Source organism: Rhynchophorus ferrugineus, unplaced genomic scaffold (assembly GCF_030347505.1).
Source record: "Rhynchophorus ferrugineus isolate W39M unplaced genomic scaffold, kcgeb_rfMv2 rfM2, whole genome shotgun sequence".
Lineage (NCBI taxonomy): Eukaryota > Metazoa > Arthropoda > Insecta > Coleoptera > Curculionidae > Rhynchophorus > Rhynchophorus ferrugineus.
Window position 1 is genome coordinate 16,659,033 of NW_027472581.1, and position 20,603 is coordinate 16,679,635.

At 34.9% G+C, this 20,603-nt stretch overlaps 1 protein-coding gene across 1 annotated transcript in view; it reads left to right on the forward strand.

The window, feature by feature from the left end:
- The window catches only part of LOC143189965 (C3 and PZP-like alpha-2-macroglobulin domain-containing protein 8), a 468,650-nt gene extending 449,825 nt beyond the window's left edge, over nt 1–18,825 (forward strand). The window contains exons 18-26 of the mRNA XM_076393989.1: nt 3,186–3,441; nt 8,450–8,682; nt 8,748–8,872; nt 9,365–9,459; nt 10,811–10,970; nt 11,034–11,226; nt 12,761–12,911; nt 12,975–13,126; nt 17,410–18,825. Of these exons, the coding sequence (XP_076250104.1) occupies nt 3,186–3,441; nt 8,450–8,682; nt 8,748–8,872; nt 9,365–9,459; nt 10,811–10,970; nt 11,034–11,226; nt 12,761–12,911; nt 12,975–13,126; nt 17,410–18,685 (2,641 nt within the window). The 3' untranslated portion in view covers nt 18,686–18,825. The remainder of the gene's footprint in view (nt 1–3,185; nt 3,442–8,449; nt 8,683–8,747; nt 8,873–9,364; nt 9,460–10,810; nt 10,971–11,033; nt 11,227–12,760; nt 12,912–12,974; nt 13,127–17,409) is intronic.
- The last annotated feature ends 1,778 nt before the right edge of the window (nt 18,826–20,603 follow it).

Sequence of the window (20,603 nt, forward strand, 5' to 3'; positions counted from 1 at the left end):
AGCTGCTGTACAACTTATAATCTAAATCTTATTCTATATACTATTCTAACTTATTTTAAAGTATATCCTAACTTATTCTAAAAACTATTCTAGCTTATTCTAGAGATTATTAAATCTCACTCGATGTGTCTAGTAATTAATTCGTAGGGTAGTTTGCGTTTGAGCTTACGTACTTCACTGTCATCGCGCACATTTAACCGTTCGGTGAGTGCATTGCAATGCACTAATGGTCTTTCAGAGTACTTCCCATTAACACTCCCAATCACACTCGTTATGGGTTCTATGTGGATATCGCGCTGAATCAGATTGTTGGACACGTAATATGGGACATCGACGACGATCACTCGCAACACTTTATTCTGGAACCTCTGGAGGATATCTCTGTTAGATTTACTAGTAGTAACCCACAGTTCAACACCATAGGTCCAAATGGTCCTAAGTATTGACTTATACAGCAAAACCTTGTTATCTAATGATAATTTAGATTTTCGCCCTATCAGCCAGTATATTTGGTTTAGTTTAAGCCCAAGCTGTTTTTAGTTCTTGTGCCCTTCGATAGAGTCTTACCTTGTAAAGACGTTTTGATATCACTCTATTTCTCCTTAGTTTGTTCTGTTAATACCTGTATACATATTTCTTGATAAAACTAGATTTAATCATTGCACTCTACTTAATGCAGTTGCTGCAAGCTGTTTGCGTTTTGTAACTATATGTTTTTCCATATCAAACGTCAATCGAAATGCATTCCCAGATATGTAACGTTGTCTGCTTGCGTAAGTTCATGATTATTCAATTTTACTGAGGTGCATGTTCTTCTACAAAGGGTGAATGTCGCATGGGTATATTTTGTTTCATTTGCTTTGATACGCCACGTTTTCAACCACAATTCGACTTTGTTATGATGTTGAAGGTTTCTTGGCTGATATTAAATCCTCGTGTGATGATAAAACCGCTGTATTGTCAGCATATGTTGCCATGGGTCAAGAACACTGTCCTGCGGAACACCCGAATATACTGGCTGTAGGTCAATGTATTCGTCACCCTATTTGACAATAAAACATCTATCTGTGAGGTATCATTTCAGCTGTTGAAAGTGCGTATGGGGCAAACACTTTTTCAATTTAACATGCAGTCCAGTATGCCACACCTTGTCGAATGGTAAATAATGGTCTGGAAAAATAATTCTCTAAAAGTATGGTGGCTCACATTTAATGACATTGTGGTGCAAATACTTAAACTCGTAAACATATTTAATATTTTCTTTTGGTTTCAAATAAATATAAAACATTGGCGGTGGCTCCATTGTTGCGTGATGTTTAATATTATGTAACATATATTTTCAATTTCGTGGCCTTGTTCAGCTAGGTCCGTTTTAATTGTGTTTGAATCTGTGGCATGATGTAGTCCTTTTATGACGAATTTAAAAGTTTTTTCGGCCTTTAGTCGAAAAGTATGATATTCCGTGTTTCTATTGTCCAATTCTCTTATTCAAAATTTGAAATGTTCAGGGTCAAACATTTCAATCTTCATTATTTCAGTTCCGATTGTTTTTATTGTGTAATTATTACATATTTTCTTGAGCAAGTCATACAGATACCTTATATATTGTTATTAGGGGTGGTTTGGGAATTGCTTTTGATTGCTTTTCTTTTTTGTTCTGGTTTTCTTTTATCTCTTCTGTCAGGGCACTGAAACTGTTGTATGTTTGGATGGGTTTTTGAAGCCAATAGCCCCTGATTTTCGTCCGTTTTCGGACGACTTGTTCTTCAGGAATTTTCTAGCATTTTTTGTTTGTAATTTTTTGTTTTTTGTGTTTGTTTTTTGTAGTTGTATTTACAGTTGTATTGAAATTATAAAATGTTTAATTTAAATTTTTACATACGTCATATCTCACTCGCTCGATTTACCGTTCCGAAAATAAGAAAGAAAATTCCTAGAACGTAGAGCTTTGCTTATATAAAAAAATTAAATTCACGTTCAATAGTTCACGTTTTAAATGAATTTTTTATCAATGTTTCTCGCCCTACAATGGTTGAGACTAGGTTTTCACTTTTTATGACCGGTACTTTTATGACGCCAAGAGTAACTCAGATGTTTTGTTTCTCTTACAACAGAGCGTTCTGAAAGGTACGTTTGCTCTCCGCGGTGGTTTGAACAGAACTCCCTTAAAAGGAATAAAGATAAAGAGAAATAAAAGATAATTAAAATTTTTAGTGCGTTTATTCCAAACGGATTTATTTATACAATATTCAAACCCTATGTATTTTCCTTGTCATTAGGTCATTAGGATATCGTTAATAGTTTTATATTTCGTTTATTTTATCCAGGTTTATTTTTGTTAGCAAATTTAATTATTTTATAGTATCACTGTACACTGTTCTTACATCTTAGCAAAATGTCTAATTTCTTCTTCTCTGAATTTCACATTCTTCGACATTCACTCTTAACAAATTCTAGCTACCTATAAATATCTTACCTATAAAATAAAATTTAAATCATTACTAAAATATATTATGTTTAAAATAAATGTCTAATTATTACCAGTTACTACATTTTTTTCTACTATTCCTATCCCTACAAGAATCATTTTCTTCTCTGTTCCTGTTATCATTATATTTTGGCATATGTTGATACCTATTCGATGTCGTTGATAATGATGTCTTACATACATTTGGTAGCTAACATTCCCACTCTAAATAAAATTGATGCTGTTTGGATTTTATAACTTTTAAAAATATAACCTTACATTCTGCACTTACCCTCGTTCTTCCACATTTTAAAACCAATATATGTTAAACCACTAAGAATAACACAACAATTTAATTACTATTACTATAGAATTATTAATGTAATACAAAATCTAAATATCCGAGATTTTTGTTGTTTTGACTTCATCGACTGTCGACATGAAAAGAATGTACCGTCATTAGAAAAGGAAGACAATATACTTTATTTTCTATGGTTAATTATATGCATAAGAGTGCGCATGTGCCAAATCCGGAGATAGTTGTGGAGTAACGTATCCTCAAGAATAACATTTCACTATTGCATAACATTCAATTATAATTATTGTAACAAGATACACGTCCATTTTCGTCGAACGATAAAACTTATTAAAAAATATATCCTTTAGTATTAAAAATTAGACTGAAATTCATATTTTTCAAATATTAAATTATTTTCAGGATATGGAACTTCAACGAGGAATCAGGCTTCAGTCAGGTGCTTCATTTGGATACGCCGAAAAACGTTGTGCCTGGTTCCGAGACCGGCGAATTGACTATATCCGGTGGGTTGGCGATGCCGCGAATCAACAGAGTAGGCGATGGGGGATTAACAGCAGTGCTCGCATCACTAACACCTTTACTGACGGCCGATAGACGCGAGAAACCAGCTAATAACAGCGAAAGTTTGGAAGTGTTCAGACTACTACCAGGAAAAGTAAGCAATATTCCTAAATACTACAATCTGAATACTTGATCAATGAGTTCTATATAAAAAAAAAGTGTAAAAACTTGGGTAAATGTGTAAACCAGCACTGTTCTCCGCTTTGGCTGTAAAACCACACTACACCACTGTACAGAATGTCAGAGAAATAAATTAAAAACATTGTTAAATATTTTTATAATATTCTTATACGTACTTCCCAAAATACTGTTTTCATAACATCTGCCTTTTTGTAGCTTTATGACGGTATTTTGGATCTCTCTGGCAGAATATCTTATTACCATTGCCTGGCCTCTAGTTTACTTGGGAAAAAACCGTATAAGTAGGCTATTGGTTCCAAGAAAAGATCATTGTGGGATACTGTATAGTTTCGGAGTGGGTGTGATATACACACCATCTTAAATAAGGCGAACCAAGAGGTTCGCAGTCATTCCAAACTGGTTGAAGAAGCGATACTACACGCTTTAAACAGTTTCGTCGACGTACACAAGATAATCCCAAACGAACAATTCGGTTTCCGTGTTAAACACTCAAGCATTCATCAAGCTACTCGCTTCGCGGCAACAATCCATCAGGCATTAAGAAAAGGTCGAAAACTGGAGCTACCTTCTTAGATGTTTCCAAAGCTTTCGACCAAGATTGGCGGTTTAATATTCAAATCTAAACAGCTTGGTCTACTGAATGACCTAATCTCCCTGACAGATTCATACTTGGACGGTAGGTCCTTTCAAGTGAGGATCGGTGACGCAGTCTCCTCTTGAAATCAGAGCTCCGCATGAGTTCCGCAAGGTGCTCCACTAAGCCCTTACCCTTTTCAACCTATACATGGCTGATTTCCCACTCCACAAACATTCCCACACAGCATTTTATGCAGATGACACAGCTTTCTTCAAAACCAACTACAATCCCAACGCTATTCGCGACAGACTTCAACTGCAGATAAACCCGAGGAAAACTCAGGCTATTCCGTTCCACCGCAAGGAGTTCTACGTCTATAGCCATCGCATCGATAAAGTTCCTATCCCCTGGCTCCAGAAGGTATCATATGTCGGTCTCCATTTCGACCGCAAGTTCCAATGGTCAGCCCAAATCTAGCACGCTATCTGCAAAGGCCATGGCGTGTAGAGTCTACTTTTCCCATTCTGGAACTGCCTCTTCGGAGCACAGTACAGCACAGCACAACACAGAACGTCAACACTCACCTCGAATCAGGCATGCCGTTCGTGAAGAGTTTCACGAACATGCTCAGTGTAAGGTTCTTCCTGGGAGCCTTAGAACACGATAAGACCTTAATCAAATCCCTACCCATCCACAAACCTGAGTAGATAACCAAATACGACAATCTCAGTCGTAACCCAGGGTCTCCGTCGCCCGCAAAACACTCCACTATCCCGAACCTAAAGCGACATCAGCAAAAGACCATTTGGTTCCAGCTAATAATTCTGGAACAAGAAAAAAATTTTAAAAAGTTCGCAGTCATTCATGAAAGCATTCACGACCAATTCACATTATATTCACGACTAGTTTTTAGTCAAATTTGTTAAATAAGATCGATCCGTACGATCGAAGATAGTTCGGATATTTTATAGTGTTGCATTTTATTGTAACTGTAAAAATAAGTTTAATATAAGTAATTAAGTAAGAGTTACGTTTACTTAAAGAAAGATATCCAGGAACTAACTGATTATACTCACTGACCTCTCTAAGAACAAGTTATTTTTGACCCTATTGAATCAGCATTCCGGAAATTATTTATGAATTAAACAAGTAATTGAACAACCACTTCAAAGTCTTAGTCTTCCTGAGTCACCGTATGTATGGTGAAAAAGTCTTGACTTGACTCGTGACTCTGGGCAAATTGTTAATAGTTCTGGTGGTCTGGTTATTTATTGTTAAAACTCTATGACAATCACCATTTCTAAAGTACCACGAGGCACTAAGAGCTCCCCTCAATACTTTGCTCTGAAGCCATTTAATTATATCCAGATTAGTCTTACTGCACAACTCCATATCTAAATCCATATCTAAATCCATATCTAAATAGGTTTAAGTATACCGGGCAAGATTTCTTTCATATAGCCAATGCATTATTTTATATTTAATACTAATTTCTTTACAAAGGCCTTCCAGAGCAGTCTCATGCCCAGTGACATTCCTAAATATTTTGCAGTGTTTGCATTGCACTTGATTATGTATTTTCACAAGGATGTATTGATTTCTGTGATGCATGTACAGATATAGTTTCGTTCAAATAGATTCTCCATTGCTTAGTCCAATCATTAATTTTATTTACTCAGGCTTACAATTTCATTGGTGCTCTATCGTGGTCGTTGTTTTTAGCGACAACAGTATATATCAGTACTACAGGCGGACCGGTCCAAGAACGTTACGTTTTGACAATCTCGTTTTTATTTCTTTCAATTCCGAATACCCTAAAGCATCTATCCAAAATATAAGATTTTAACAGTACTGCAAACTGTCTAGATAATATACTGTATAATTTAAAATTAAGCCTCTCGTGTCACATCTTACCAAAAGTCTCCACCACATCCATCATCATAATGTACTAACTTGTTTTAACATCATTGTTAAAGATACAATCGTCAGTATTTCTCTTATTTTATTTAGTTCTCCCATTCTCCCATTAAATCCATTCAAAATTTTCTCTGGCATTATGTTATTATCTAGTAATCTTATAGTTAATTATACATTCTTATAACAATGAAATTACTGCGAAAAGAACTACTAATAAGACAGTTGTCCCCAACATAACCTTGAAATGTTAGCAATTTTGAATTCGCGTCACAAATTTTCTCTTCAGAAAAGGTTAAGATAAGGCCTAGGCCGGTTTTGTGAAAACTAACAGGTCAATTGAAAAGTCCCCGGCCTACCATAGTAAAACATATTCCTTTTGGCAAAATTAGTTTTTTTATTGTTTTTTATAGTTAACTTAAGTTTAATTTCCTTCAAAGGATACTGATTATAGCAACCCTCCAACTTTTCAATACCATTTTTCACCCCTTCATTCGACAAAAATTTCTTTCCAGCGACCATTCTTTTGAGATATGAGAGCAGGAGAGAATCGCTGGGGGTCAGATCTGGAGAATACGGTGGATGACGAAACAATTCGAAACCCAATTCATGGATTTTTTTCATCGTTTTCACTCACTTGTGACGCGGTGCATTGTCTTGATGAAGCGGCACTTTCTGTTTCTTCAAATGCGGCGATTTCGTCCTTCAATGTAATAGTCGCTGTTGATGGTCCTTCCTTTTTCAAGGTAGTCAATGAAAATTATTCCATGCGCATCTCAAAATTCAGACGCCGTAAACTTACCAGACAACTCTTGCGTTTTCTCACGCTTTGGAGCGGATTCATCATGCGCAGTCCACTCGGAAGACTGTCGATTGGACTTAGGAGTGAAATGATGGAGCCATATTTCATCCATTGTCACATATCGACGAAAAACGCGGGTTTATTACGCTTACGCGATCATTTTCAAACACTGCTCCGAATCATCAACTCGTCATTGTTTTTGGTCAAAAGTGCACTTTCCACAAAGCTTTCTCATACCCAAATATTGAATGATATGATGTACACGTTTAGTTGATATCTTTAGAGTGTCTGCTATTTCATTTAGTTTCAATTTACGTTCATTCAAAATCATTTTGTTTTTAAATGTTTTTGTCGGTAACAACTTCTCTTGGGTGCAGTGGACGCTTTGTTCACATCTAAACTTAGCTTACCAATCCTTGATGATTGATTTTCCTGGGGCAGTGTCCGGAAACTCGGCATCAAACCAAGTTTTTGCTTCAACTGTACTTTTTCCCTTCAAAAAGCAATATTTTATCTACACGGGGACTTATCAATTGACTCGTTCCATGGAAAATATTAGAAATCACTCCATCCGATTAGAATTTGATTCGATAAATGACGCCTGACTTTCCTGACCAGCACTTCACATCATAGAGCTTCAAAATTTATATAAATTAATATTTTTATTTTTATTTAAGAGCCTTTAACTTTATTCTATCTGAAAGACCTAAACTTTAACAGAACAATAACGAACGAATATACTGTTTTCATTGTTCCAATTCCAGTTTTCATTGTTTTATCAGGTGTGCTCATAATTCCTTTCCGGGATTTTAAAGAAAATATGTCATTTACAATGGATAGTTAAAATGTATTTATTCAAGTACTGGCGATTTGATTCTATATATTTTGCTCATCTCTCACGCAATTTATGGGTGCCATTCCAAAAGACTAGTTTCTCCTTTGAGCTAATTGATCTAGCCAATTTGTAACTTAATCTGAAACCGACGAAGTGCTATAATGTATGCGCTATGTAACTGTATATCCAGGTTGAAAGAGTTCATAAAATATGGCACCAACCTGGTTGCACCAAACACACAGTATGGCCTTGCGATCAAAGCAACTTAGCCTTCATCGATGGGCCAGCTTCGCCAGGCCATAAACATGATTTTTTGGTTGAGATTTTTTAAACAAATCCATTTTTCACCACCCTGTATTATTCAGTGTCGAATTGAATTTTTTTCATATCTTTCAAGCGGCATTTCACTGACAAGTTTTCAGTTTTCTAACTGCCTGTTTTTCAATTCATGTAGTGCCCATCTTTCTACTTTTTGAATCTTTCCCATCGCTTGCAATCGTTCAGAAATTGCGACTCGGCTCATATTCAACTTTCTGCCAATTGAACTTGTGCTAGGTCTTCATCCAATAACTGCTGCAATTCTGAATATTTAAACATTTTCGGCTTACCGGGACGTAATTTGTCTCACATATATCCACATATGTTCTCATGGGTGGAGGTTATTATTATGTTTTGGGTGGAGGTTATTATTATGTTTTGTCGTTGTTGTTAGGGTTAATACCGGTAAAATAAAATGGAATACGTATCAAATTATAACTTTGTATACTTATGGCTAGTGAAATCTATTACAAAACCAGCAACACAAATAGTAAATAGAAATATTTTTATTTCAGATACAGTCAATATTATCCTTTAAAAAAGAGGACTATTCCTTCAGCGAGCACCCCATGTTTGGCAGTCACCGAGCTACCGTATCCATTTTGGAAGCTCTCTCCAAAGTTCAATTATATTTTAGCATCGATCCGGATCTAATACAAGCCATCAAGCGATGGGTGCAACTTCGTCAAGAGGATGATGGCCGATTTACACCATTAGACGCCGACGTTAACCTAGCACAAACTAATAGGTAGTATAAAAATATAACACAACGAAATGTTTGATTGTTTACTTCTATCTGATTTATTTTAATAGTTCATACACATCAGCTAAGAGAAATTTGACTCCTGAAGCAATAAGGTTCGAAAATATAGTGGAAATTACTGCGGAAACAGTCATTGCTCTTTATGAGATCGGAATTGAAACAGATTCAGATTCTGGTAAGTATAATGTAAGTTTTGATCCATCCACAGTATAACCTGGACTTTACCCTGTTTGATTACGATTTCTTCCATTCTTTGCAAATCTTAGCAATGTAAAATTAGCTTGAAAAGAGGTTTATGAAAATTACTTAAAGGAATTATGGTTTTACCAGAAAAGTGGTAAAATGCCATCGATCATAATGGTACTGAAAATGGAAATGTATATGAATAAGTTCACTTTCCAACCAACAAATCACATCACTTGATTCAAATATGTTTAAGGGAATTACCTAAACTATTGTAAATCAATAAATTGATACAAATATGTTATTTTGACTGATATCCAATGAAGACTAACACTTTCAATATTACATACAAATCTACTATCGAGGATCTTTTATCCTATGTAAATATATTGTAATAAATTTGAAGCAGCTGTTAATATCGTGTTCATAATGACATTATTTGAAAAAAGGAAATTCAAACTAAAAAAATATATTTTTATTTCAGATACATTACAAAAAGCAAAAATATTTTTGGAGAACAGTTTACCTAATGTTGAATCTCCAGAAACCATTGCTGCTGTAACTCTTGCTCTAGTTTTGGTAAGTAAGCGTCGTTGCATCATCTAAAATAGATTATACAAACGAAACAAATTGGTCTAATTCATACAAAAATAAATAACTTAAAAATAAAACATATAACTAAAGTTTTCCCCAAAACTGCTTTTGTAATCACTAATTTGTTTTATATCTGGAACAGAAAATGAATTACTAATATCCATTAATGTTACAAATTGTAATTATCTCAAGAAATCAAATTAAAACTGAAAACTTGTACGATCTAACATCTAACCACATTCCACATTAACACTGCGCGCGACAGTTCCAAGAAATACAAAATCTTACTAACGAATATACTGATTATGACAAGTTCAAATTAATAACGAAGGAATAAATCAACTTCAACCTAAAATTCAACAACTTTAAAAACACGACATATTCGTATAATCAACATAAACATCTGTGTCTAGAGCTATAAAACACTACAAGTGGCAGTTAATGAAATCTACTTCAGAGACTAGAGAATGCAGCTTAATATCTCCAAATCTGTCCATGTTGATTTTGAGTTGCGATTAAAAGACAGAATTCTATTATTTTCGCTGACAGTTCTCGATAGCAGATAGACATTATTTTAGACAAAACACTGAGTAAAATACACTCAAAATTTAATTAATTTACTGGTTAGTCGCAAAATTCTCCTGGCATTTGCTTAAGATCAAAGTTATTGGTTTATCACTCAGTTATGAAGCCTATTTGAACTTTTAGGATTGCACTAAAACGTTGAACAGAAAAATGTCTTCGATTAATCATCAACGCTTATCGCTACGTAACAAACGAAGAACTGTACGATGACCTCAGAATGAAATGGATCTACTAAATTATCTACTAGATTTCACCGTAAAACATAGGAGAAGGTTACTAAATCACAGCAACGTCGAAGGAATCATGGACAACAAGCAGGAAACGAAATGAAAATATTCAAGAATTAGAAGAGTAATATATTAATATTTGGATAAATTAAGATTAGTGCAAGAACAATACAAAGGATTCTTTTTATTCTGAGGCACTTGAGGCTTGAAAAGATGTTCTTGACGTGACTCTTTGTACTCCCTTATTTGCTATACATTGTCGTTATGTATGTAAATCTCCGCGGTATTCGATATACAGTAAATGATAATTCTTAAAATAACTATATTTCCTATGAATAATATAATCTCATTCTTTTTTACTTTTTTATTAAGTTTTTTTTTTTCAAAGATAATTGTTAAAAAGATTAAACGTAGCCATGCTCTGGCATGATAAAATTTTATCATAACTAATTCTGATTACACAAAATTAATATTAAGAATTAATTTATCGTAGAATTCTGAAGCACATTCCTTTATTATTATAGGTGAGAAGTGCCACAGCAGCTTGGGCTATCGAAAAGTTAAGGAACACGTCTACAACCGAAGCTGGTGAATTCGGCTGGCCCCGATTTACTCCTAAACAGGACGCAGCTGACTGGCTCTACGAGTCAGAATCTGAGAAAACTTTAAAAATACCTTTTGTCAGTAAGTGTATCGATATTTTCGTGATAATGCAGTCACTATTTTATTTAAAAAATACGCTTTCAGCTACTGTTGAAGAATATAAAGCGTCTCTATATGCCTTATCCACGTTCTGTATCATTGGAGACTTGAAGAGCGCCCAAAGTGTCGCCAGGTTCTTATTCTATCGTTCTCATATGTTGGACAACCATTATGAACTTTTATACCCAGCAGTGAAGGCATTTGTTGAATATGATGCTTTAGCAAAAGACCAACACAGGTGAGTGGATTTAATTTTGTTTGTAACAGGTCAATTAAAAAGTTTCCGGTCTGGCACATAGATGGCGCTACTAGAATTAAATCCACATGTTTTTTAGTTAGCCCCAACCCTCAGATGATCATTAGTTTGTGAATTATAGCATTTTGAGTGAAGCAACTTTTGTTATTGTAAAAGAAATGGATCAGAACCATCAAGGATTGGTCTGCTAAGTTTATACGTGGTGAAATGAGCACCAAAGACGGTGAACGCAATGGACGCCCAAAAGAGAGTGTTAGCGACGAAAACATTTTTAAAAGGCCACAAAATGATTTTGAATAACTATAAATTGAATGAAATAGCAGAGACTCTAAAGATACCAACTGAATGAGAAAGCCGTGTGCAAAGTGGGTGCCACCGTGTCACAAGTCAGTGAAAACGATGGCAAAAATCCATGAAATGGGCTTCGAATTGGTTCCTCATCCACCGTATTCTTTAGATCTGACCCCAGCGACTATTTCCCGTTCTCATATCTCAAAAGAATGAAGAGGTGATCTTCGAAACTGAGGCCTATGTTGAAGCAAAGGACAAATCGTACTACAAAAATGGTATCGGAAAGTTGGATGGTCGATAAAATCAGTGTCTCACCTTTGAAGGGAATTATGTTGAATAAAAAACTAATTGTGCCAAAAAAATGTGTTTTACTATAGTAGGCCGGGGACTTTTCAATTGACCTGTTAACAACACTTCATAGCACATTTTTTCTATGTTAACTTATCCGCTATGTGATTAAGGATTTGTTGATTGTCTCGATATCATACTTACTTATGGGCAAATAAATTACTGTAATATTTGTACATTCAATTACATCAAATTAGGTGCTTGCACTTATTTTGATCAATTTTCCAGTTTAAAAATTGATTGACAAAAATTAATAATATTAATCAAAATATATTTCATCATTTTCTACAACCTTTTCCTATTTTTCTGATAATATGACATACTGAATCAATCTGACCAAGCTGTAATCAAAAGGAGCTATCTCCAGTGGGTACGCTAAGTACAGCAAACCGTCCGTTCGAACTGCAATAAGTGTATCCTTTATAACTCTTGCAACGTATGACCGAGCGTTTTCATGGAAGAGGATGACTTCACTTCTATCAGTATATTATCAATCTATAGTTCTATTTACTATACTAGTTCTGTTTGCAACAATTTGACGTCGGTAGACATCTGCAATAGCAGTTTCATTTAGTTTTATCCGGTCGTATTATCCTAAACCTTGTTAATCTCACCATATGCAGAGCAAAAATATACGGCCATGAATATTCGGATTCATTATTGGGAAAATCTCCAAGACGTCCTTAGTACTCTTTGAATCTCTAGATATTTAAGACACTACTACTACTTATACACCATGTTCTGTTAAATTGTATCAAGCTCTTCCTTTTTCACCATGGGCCTACTACGTTTAACAACAGTTTCATCAAAAAATTTTATTTATGCAGAAGATTTATTACTAATTTTTGATATGATAATTTGTTATACTTTATTCCAGATCATTAACAATATCTCTCGCCACCTCAGGTATGGAATTGACAGAAACCTTGAACTTAAATAAAGACAAACCATCACAAACCTTATATCTACCAAGTTTACCAACGAAAGTGTTCGTTTACGCAACTGGAGCTGGATGTGCCACTATACAGGTTAGATCATGCAAACAAACAGCAGTTTCAAAAAAATCGCTAAATGTATTTGTTTCGCTTTAGGGAAAAACAAAATATTCTACGTATTCAGTCAGCAGTAAAACACCTCTACTAGAAATTGGATCGGAAGTGATTGAGGAAATCCAACCTGACAGGAGTTCCATTGAAGAAATAGAAGGCAAACCTCCAACGTTAAAAATACAAACGTGTTTCAAGTAAATATATTTTAACTATTCTTCCTTTTTTTAAGTAAATATTTTTATATTGATGGTAAATATAAAAGTCTTCAGTATATGGTAAAGATAAACATTTGATTCCCTTACAACAGCAATAGCAAATAAAAATACATAATATATATTTTTATTATTTAATTATTACATTGTTGCTAGTCGTATCCATTCAACCTACAATTTGTCTTTATGATAACCTAAATGTAGGCATATAACTAGAAGGACCCATCGGTCCTATCTCAGTCTCTGGTGAAATAATGTTTATACATGTCACTGCTGTATTTTTTATTATATGCACTTCACTTATAACACTACACAAGATCAGATAGCTTGATTCTTTTAAGTCTGTGTCATATTCTGGTGGTATCCAAAAGCTGCAATACTTCAATATTGTCGTTAGAATGGAGTCTTTCCTCATGCCCCCTTGCAATTATCTTGATTTCTTGACTGACTGTGGGTATCTGAAGATCTCGATATGGGTCCTATAGAATTTGGGTGCGCCCACAATACCTCTCAGGACTGTTCTCAAAAATTTGTATTTTATTTATGTCATTCTTTGCAGAACATCCCCATAATTAAACTCCATATATCCATATTGGTTTCAGTATTTGCTTATATAATAGCAATTTATTATACACTGATAATTGTAATTTTCTTCCAATCAGCCAATACATTTTCCTATATTTCAATTCCAGTTCTTTTATTTCCTTCTTCATATATTCCATTCCAGCGAAGTTTTGGTTCGAGATTAATTGCGAGATATTTAGCATTGTTGCTATATGGAATGATAGTATTATTTAATGTCATTGGTGCTTGTATGGTCTCTTTATAGATGAACTACACATGTACAGATTTACTTTCATTAATTCTTATGTTCTAAGCTTGTGTCCAATTATTTATATTGTCACTCGCCTGTTGTAATTTTCGTGAGGCTTCTTCACTATTGTCTACGATAGCTATAATCGCAGTATCATCAGCAAATGTAGCCGTCATAATATTCTCCATTTGTGGTATACACAAGTATAGACTAGATAGAATATTGGCCCCAGTACACTTCCCTATCTGATACCTGATTTAGCTTCTTTTATTGTAGAGTAATCTTCTTCTTGTTTAACTCTAAATATTCTGGCTGTAATGTACGACTTTAGTAGTTCGGTATGTTGTTTTGGTGATATTTTCTGTAGTTTACGGACAAGGCCTTCATACGAAACCTTATCGAAGGCTTGTGCTAATCTAAGAATATAGCTGAGCATACTTTTTTACTTTCGCAGGCATTTTTAGTAACATCTGTTATTCTGTGGAGCTGGTCAATTGTTGAGTGTTTGTTAATAAATCCAAACTAGTGTGTTGGTATTAGGTTTTTTCCCTCTACGATCGGTTTTATTCTTTTCAACAGGAGTTTTTCAAACACCTTAGATATTACTGGCAGCAGTGATATAGGTCTATAGGCTTTTAGACCATTATAATTTTCGCCATCTTCCAAATACCTGGGACATGTTTTAATCTAAATAAATCTAATAAATTAATAAAACATAATATTAACGTTAACAATTCAAATGTGACTATGGCTGTTCCCTAAACAGTACTGCCTTTAATACCTACCTCAAAACACTTGTCATACAAAACTCGGCACTCAGAATATCGTTGGGTGTCTTCCGATTATCGCCACCAATAAATTTTGCAGCCTTACATCTACCATTCCCCTCATCTACTGCCGAAACTATATAAATTCGCGGTAAGAACACCTGCACTGCCTTCCTGTCGAGTGCATTTTTGACCTACTCTCCCTCTACCCGGAGCACAGCCACATTTATACTGATGCTTATACTGCTTGAAATCCAGTAGAGAATTTGTGATTGTGTATTGATTGCGCCTTTGTCTGTAATGGACAAACCTGCCTTTTCAGACTTGTTAGACAGGGCTCGATACTCACAGCTAAATTATATGTCATAGAGTAGGCCCTAAAATATATGTCTACCCAACCATACGGAAAATGACATCCTTTCAGACTCCTACAGTTCACTATATTGCTTGCTTGAATGGAGGTACAGTCATCCCCTAGTCTCTAGCGATCACTCTTGCTGACTGGTCATTTGCTGACACTAGTGTGGATCCCCTGTCAGGTACTTGGGAAGATGGCATGGCCAAGTATGCCGTTCACTCTTAACTACCTATTGAAAACATGTATCCACACATCATCAGAACATTTACCAGAGCTGCGATTCAAAGTCACTGGTACTTAGAGGATGGATTAAACAAACTCTTCGAAATAAAAAGTACCTTTTTCAGTCTCCTTCCTGCACCCTACCCCATGTAATAAACTAATCGGCTGGAATATAGTTATTTCTCGCACAACCACTTAATGCCCTCAAGCGCTACAGCGAGCTGTGAATTCTGTGACCAATCTCCAAGATCTGTTTTCAACCTTTTCTCACCAATTACCATCGCCTTTTCTCTATAAGAATAAGATTCGGGATCAGTTGATGGGATGTGTACAAGAGATTGATTATTACCATATAATTTAACTCGTATGAATCCTTCCGTTAACTCCTAATAATTATAATTTGTATATGTACTCTTCAAGTTTTATACACCTTCCTGTCATCGTGAACGTTGACAACAACTCAATAGGTGTCTCTGGAGAAAAGTTTTGCTTTGCCCAACATCCAGATGGGGTTAAATCGGCCATTCAAGTAAATTTGATTGGTCAATTTAAATCTCCATTATAGGCATCTGTATGAGAAACATTATTCTGTGAAGATATTTGATTGGTTCATTGCTGAAGTTTGGCACGTGACAGCTCTGACGTCACGTGTAATTAACCAATAAAATTTAAATAAAAACAATTTAATTTCTGATATAAATTTATTAAATGAAATACAATGAATAAAATACATATAATCTGTATATAGATATATTTATATATATACATATATACACACACACATATATATATATATATATATATATATATATATATATATATATATATATATATATATATTATGTACAATATATAAATATAATATAAAAATAAATATATCTAAAAAACATAAACAAAAACTTTGAAAAATTCAAAATTATTTTTTCTGTGTTTTCCGTTTTTCATACTTGTTTAGTGCCATCAATTTAATCTATTAGAGACCTATTAGAGTTCTGTCTTTTTATTTTCTCATATGTTTTTATATTGTCAATAATATTTATGAAGTTTTCTTAGGCCTTATTCATAAACTACAAAAAATGTTACCAAAATAACACGCCGATCTACTAAAATAATACATTATAGTGAGAATGTTTAGAGTTAAACAAGAACAAGTGCACAAGAAGTGTACTGGGACCAATGCTTTATCTATTCTACACTTGTGATATACCACAAATGAAGAATATTAAGATGGCTACATTTGCTGATGATACTGCGATTATAGCTGTCGGAGACAATAGTGAAGAAGCCACACGAATATTACAACAGGCAAGTGACAATGTAAATAATTGGACAGAAGCTTGGAAAATAAAAATTAACGAAAGTAAATGTGTGCATGTATAGTTCACCTACAATCAGACCGTAAAAGCACCAATAATATTAAGTAATACTAGCATACCATATAGCAACAACGCTAAATATTTCATTATACAATTATTAAAGGACCATCAACAGCGACTATTACATAGCGTCATTGGACCGTTTGAAGGACGAAATCGTCGAAAAACGGCCGCATTTGAAGAAAAAGAAAATGTTCCTTTACCAAGACAATGCACCATATCACAAGTCAGTGAAAACGATGGCAAAAATCCATCCATCCACCATATTCTCCAGATCTGACCCCAGCGACTATTTCCTGTTCTCAGATCTCAAAAGAATGCTCGCTGAGAAGAAATTTTCATCGAATGAAGAGGTGATTGCCGAAACTGAGGCCTATTTTGAAGCAAAGGACAAATCGGACACCCTTGAAGGGAATTATGATGAATAAAGAAACAAATTCTGGCAAAAAATGTGTTTTACTATAGTAGGCCGGGGCTTTTCAATTAACCTGTTACATTAACTTTTCATCAACGGTTGCAGAACAGAAAAATATCGATTCATCAGTTGTTTGTTCTTGATTATACATTGTTTCCCCGTCAGTTCTTTGAACGTTGATTTATATTCTATAATGCTTAGAATTATCAATAGATAAGATTGCCATGAATGAATTCCTTTTCCTAATACGGAAATAGTTTATCAAAACTATTAAATTAAACTGGTAACTTACTTGAAATATATTTTCTTCTAGGTGGAAAGGTGACAGGCCCTCCGCCGTCCTGCGCATGGAAGTGACGCTATTCTCTGGCTTCGAGATCACGCCGAACCCACCCCAACTCCTTAACTCCCCCCAGGAAATGGCTGAGATGCAGCACGGCAGCCATGCGAACCGACTGTGGTTCGTTTTCGCGAACGTATCGATCACGTGTCCGGTCTGCGTGCAGTACAACGTCCACAGCAGCTTCGTGATCACCGGGCGACGGCCTGCCTACGCCCGGGTGTACCCGGTGACTAGGGACGACCTCGCCGCCGAGACCTTCTTCCACGTGCAGGGAAAGAGCTCCATGCTCAACACCATCACCGCCGACGACGTCATCACCTGGTTTGGGGTCGATGGCATCGGCAGCACCGGCTTGACGGTCCCGGAGGAGTGCCTGAAACGCTCCCCGTCGCACGTCAGTAGTACCACCAGCGAACCCAGCAAGGAAACCACGACAGTCACCACGCCGGGCAGCGTCAGCTTCATAACCAACTCATTCAAATTTATCAACCTGGCACCGTCCGCCCTCAGCACGGAAATCAGTACACACTCGGTAACCGAAGATATGGACGAAGAAGTCACGACAACCGAAAGACCGGAATCTTCCACGCTCATATTGGAACTGGAGGAGAACACCGACAGTACGACGGAATACGTTCAGTCATCATCATCAAGCACCGAAAATGACGAGGAAGTCAATAAGGTCCTGTTAGGCGAGGTGGAAACGGAACCGAAAACCGAAAACACTCCCGTTAAATTGAAGATAAATCCCAGCGCGAAACAACCACCATTATCCAGACACTTTGAGACTTCCGGCCTGAGATCGGTAGACGACCCGAACATGACCATCAGTCACGATTATAAAGTCACCCAAATATATAAACCCGATCAGACATTGGAATCTCCCCAGCTAGCTAACAAACAATCGATACCAACTTTACCAACCACCGTTAAACCGTCAACTCACCAAACCACACTCACGCCAACAACACCGTCCAGAACATCCAGCGGTGTTCAAACGATAAGACACGTCAATACTATACAAATACAAGACATCCCTGAGAAATTTATCAGAGTTAAGGTCGAAAACGATGACGAAAACTACGACAAATCCGACACGAACAATCCGGAGGACAATAAACACTATGAATACGTGCTGCTCAATAAAGAATCCCTGTGGAGCATGCTAAAAGAAGCGGTGGACGATGAGTTCAGAAAAGGCGACTTCAAGAGTATATTGGAGGAAAAAGAAAAAATGAGGAGTTAAAAACAATTCCCTCACGGCAAAATTACTTGTATAAATACATTTATCAGCATTATATTCAAAAGGGTTATCTAAAAGAAAATCTCAAAATATTTTTAAACATATCTATTGATTTACATAACAAACAATTAACCAATAACATATATAATACCCCGACACTTTAGTTTTCACTTTAATGACATCTACTAAAAGTTAACCTAGATAACCCTTAATGCAACTTGCTTTTTACTCCAAATGTAATTTCCCGTACCTACTAAACTGCAAAAAAACACCTACTATAATTCATTAAAAAATAGCCATTTTAGAGACAATCAATTTTCAAAACAAACACACGAATCACAAGCACACAAAACTGCTTACCACCCGTAGGGTAGTGACGTTTATCGGTTAGAAAACGAACTGGATTTGTAATCAAACAAAATAACCGCAAGTAGAGTAAATCGCTTAATGGCTAACAAACAGAACCTGTTCAATGTTTACGCTTAAGTCGAAGTTGTGCCCTAAATTTAATTTTATAAACGATATAAGAGCAATACTCGTGTCTTCAGGGTAAAAGTGAGGACGGACAAAACCATTTTCAGTCAATTCTTGTTGTAGTGACAGACGTTTATAATTTTAAGGCGATATTACGCGCTATTGTTATAGAAAAGAAGCCGATATAATATGTAAAAATGACGTAGAAAGAAAGTTAACTTGATTTTTGACACATCTAACTCTAATCTATCAATATATCGCAACAGTTGGTTTATAAAGAACAGTTACATGAGCATTTATGTTACACTGTGTCCTTCAGATCAAAAGAGAAGGTGAGTTTATTGGAAGAAGAATCAAAAACATTCTAAATTATATTTGATTTCACCTTCTCTAATTTTTAAACATACTACTATTTGTAAAACAAAAAGTGCATGTATCAAATACACAGAAAACTTTTTATTAAAAAATAATACCTAATTTAATAGATTTTTCCCCATAATGCACCATATTATATCAATTATATAGTTATAAGGAAACATGACATATTATTTTTAAATAAAATAAGAATTTAAGAGATATTTCGACAAGTTATAATTAAATAGTGGTAATTCTATATACCTGGTATTGAAATAGTTTAAAAATAGAAATATGTTATATGCTTTCTAGCTGATAAATTGTTCATAGTAACAAAAATACACAAACACTGTTTTCTCTATGAAATACTTCCTTTTCTCGATACCTTTTAAATAGAATTACCAACATTATTAGATTAAGGAATGTAAATATTTAACAAGTTGATATCCGCCCATTTACCTTTACTACAAAAATGAATGTTTTTCAGTGTGAAAAATCTTTGCATATAAATCAAAAAAACTATTACAATTCCGAATGCCCTATTTTTAAAAAGTATGCAAAGATAGTAGCATAAAATTCACTTTAACACACTGGGGTAAGAGGTTAGGAATTATTTATGTTATAAGAAAGCAGTTGCAACATCGGTAGTAAATAACAAAGACCTAAACTCATATTCCAATGTAGTTTGTGAATCAAGAAACAAACAAAAGACATACCGTGTGATTTAACTATAAACAAACTGGTAAGGTTCCCGTTGATCACATGGTATATAATTAATTAATAAGAAATTTATTTGAATGTAAATAACATCGCACATAGCTATAATACTGCATGTAATTAGATAAATATCTAAATTTAAATGTGCCAAAAGTTACTTTGAAAGCGCACATTTTTTCTAAATTACTGGATAATAATATAATTTGTTTGTTATTGCACTAAAATATATTCATAATAATTGTAATTTATATTTGTCTTTTAACTGAAATACATAAATTGTGTTTGAATAGTGTTTTTATTATATGTATATGGCATTATTTATTACCAATATTACATTTTAACTTTTTTTTCTTGCATCTTTGTATTAATAAATCTA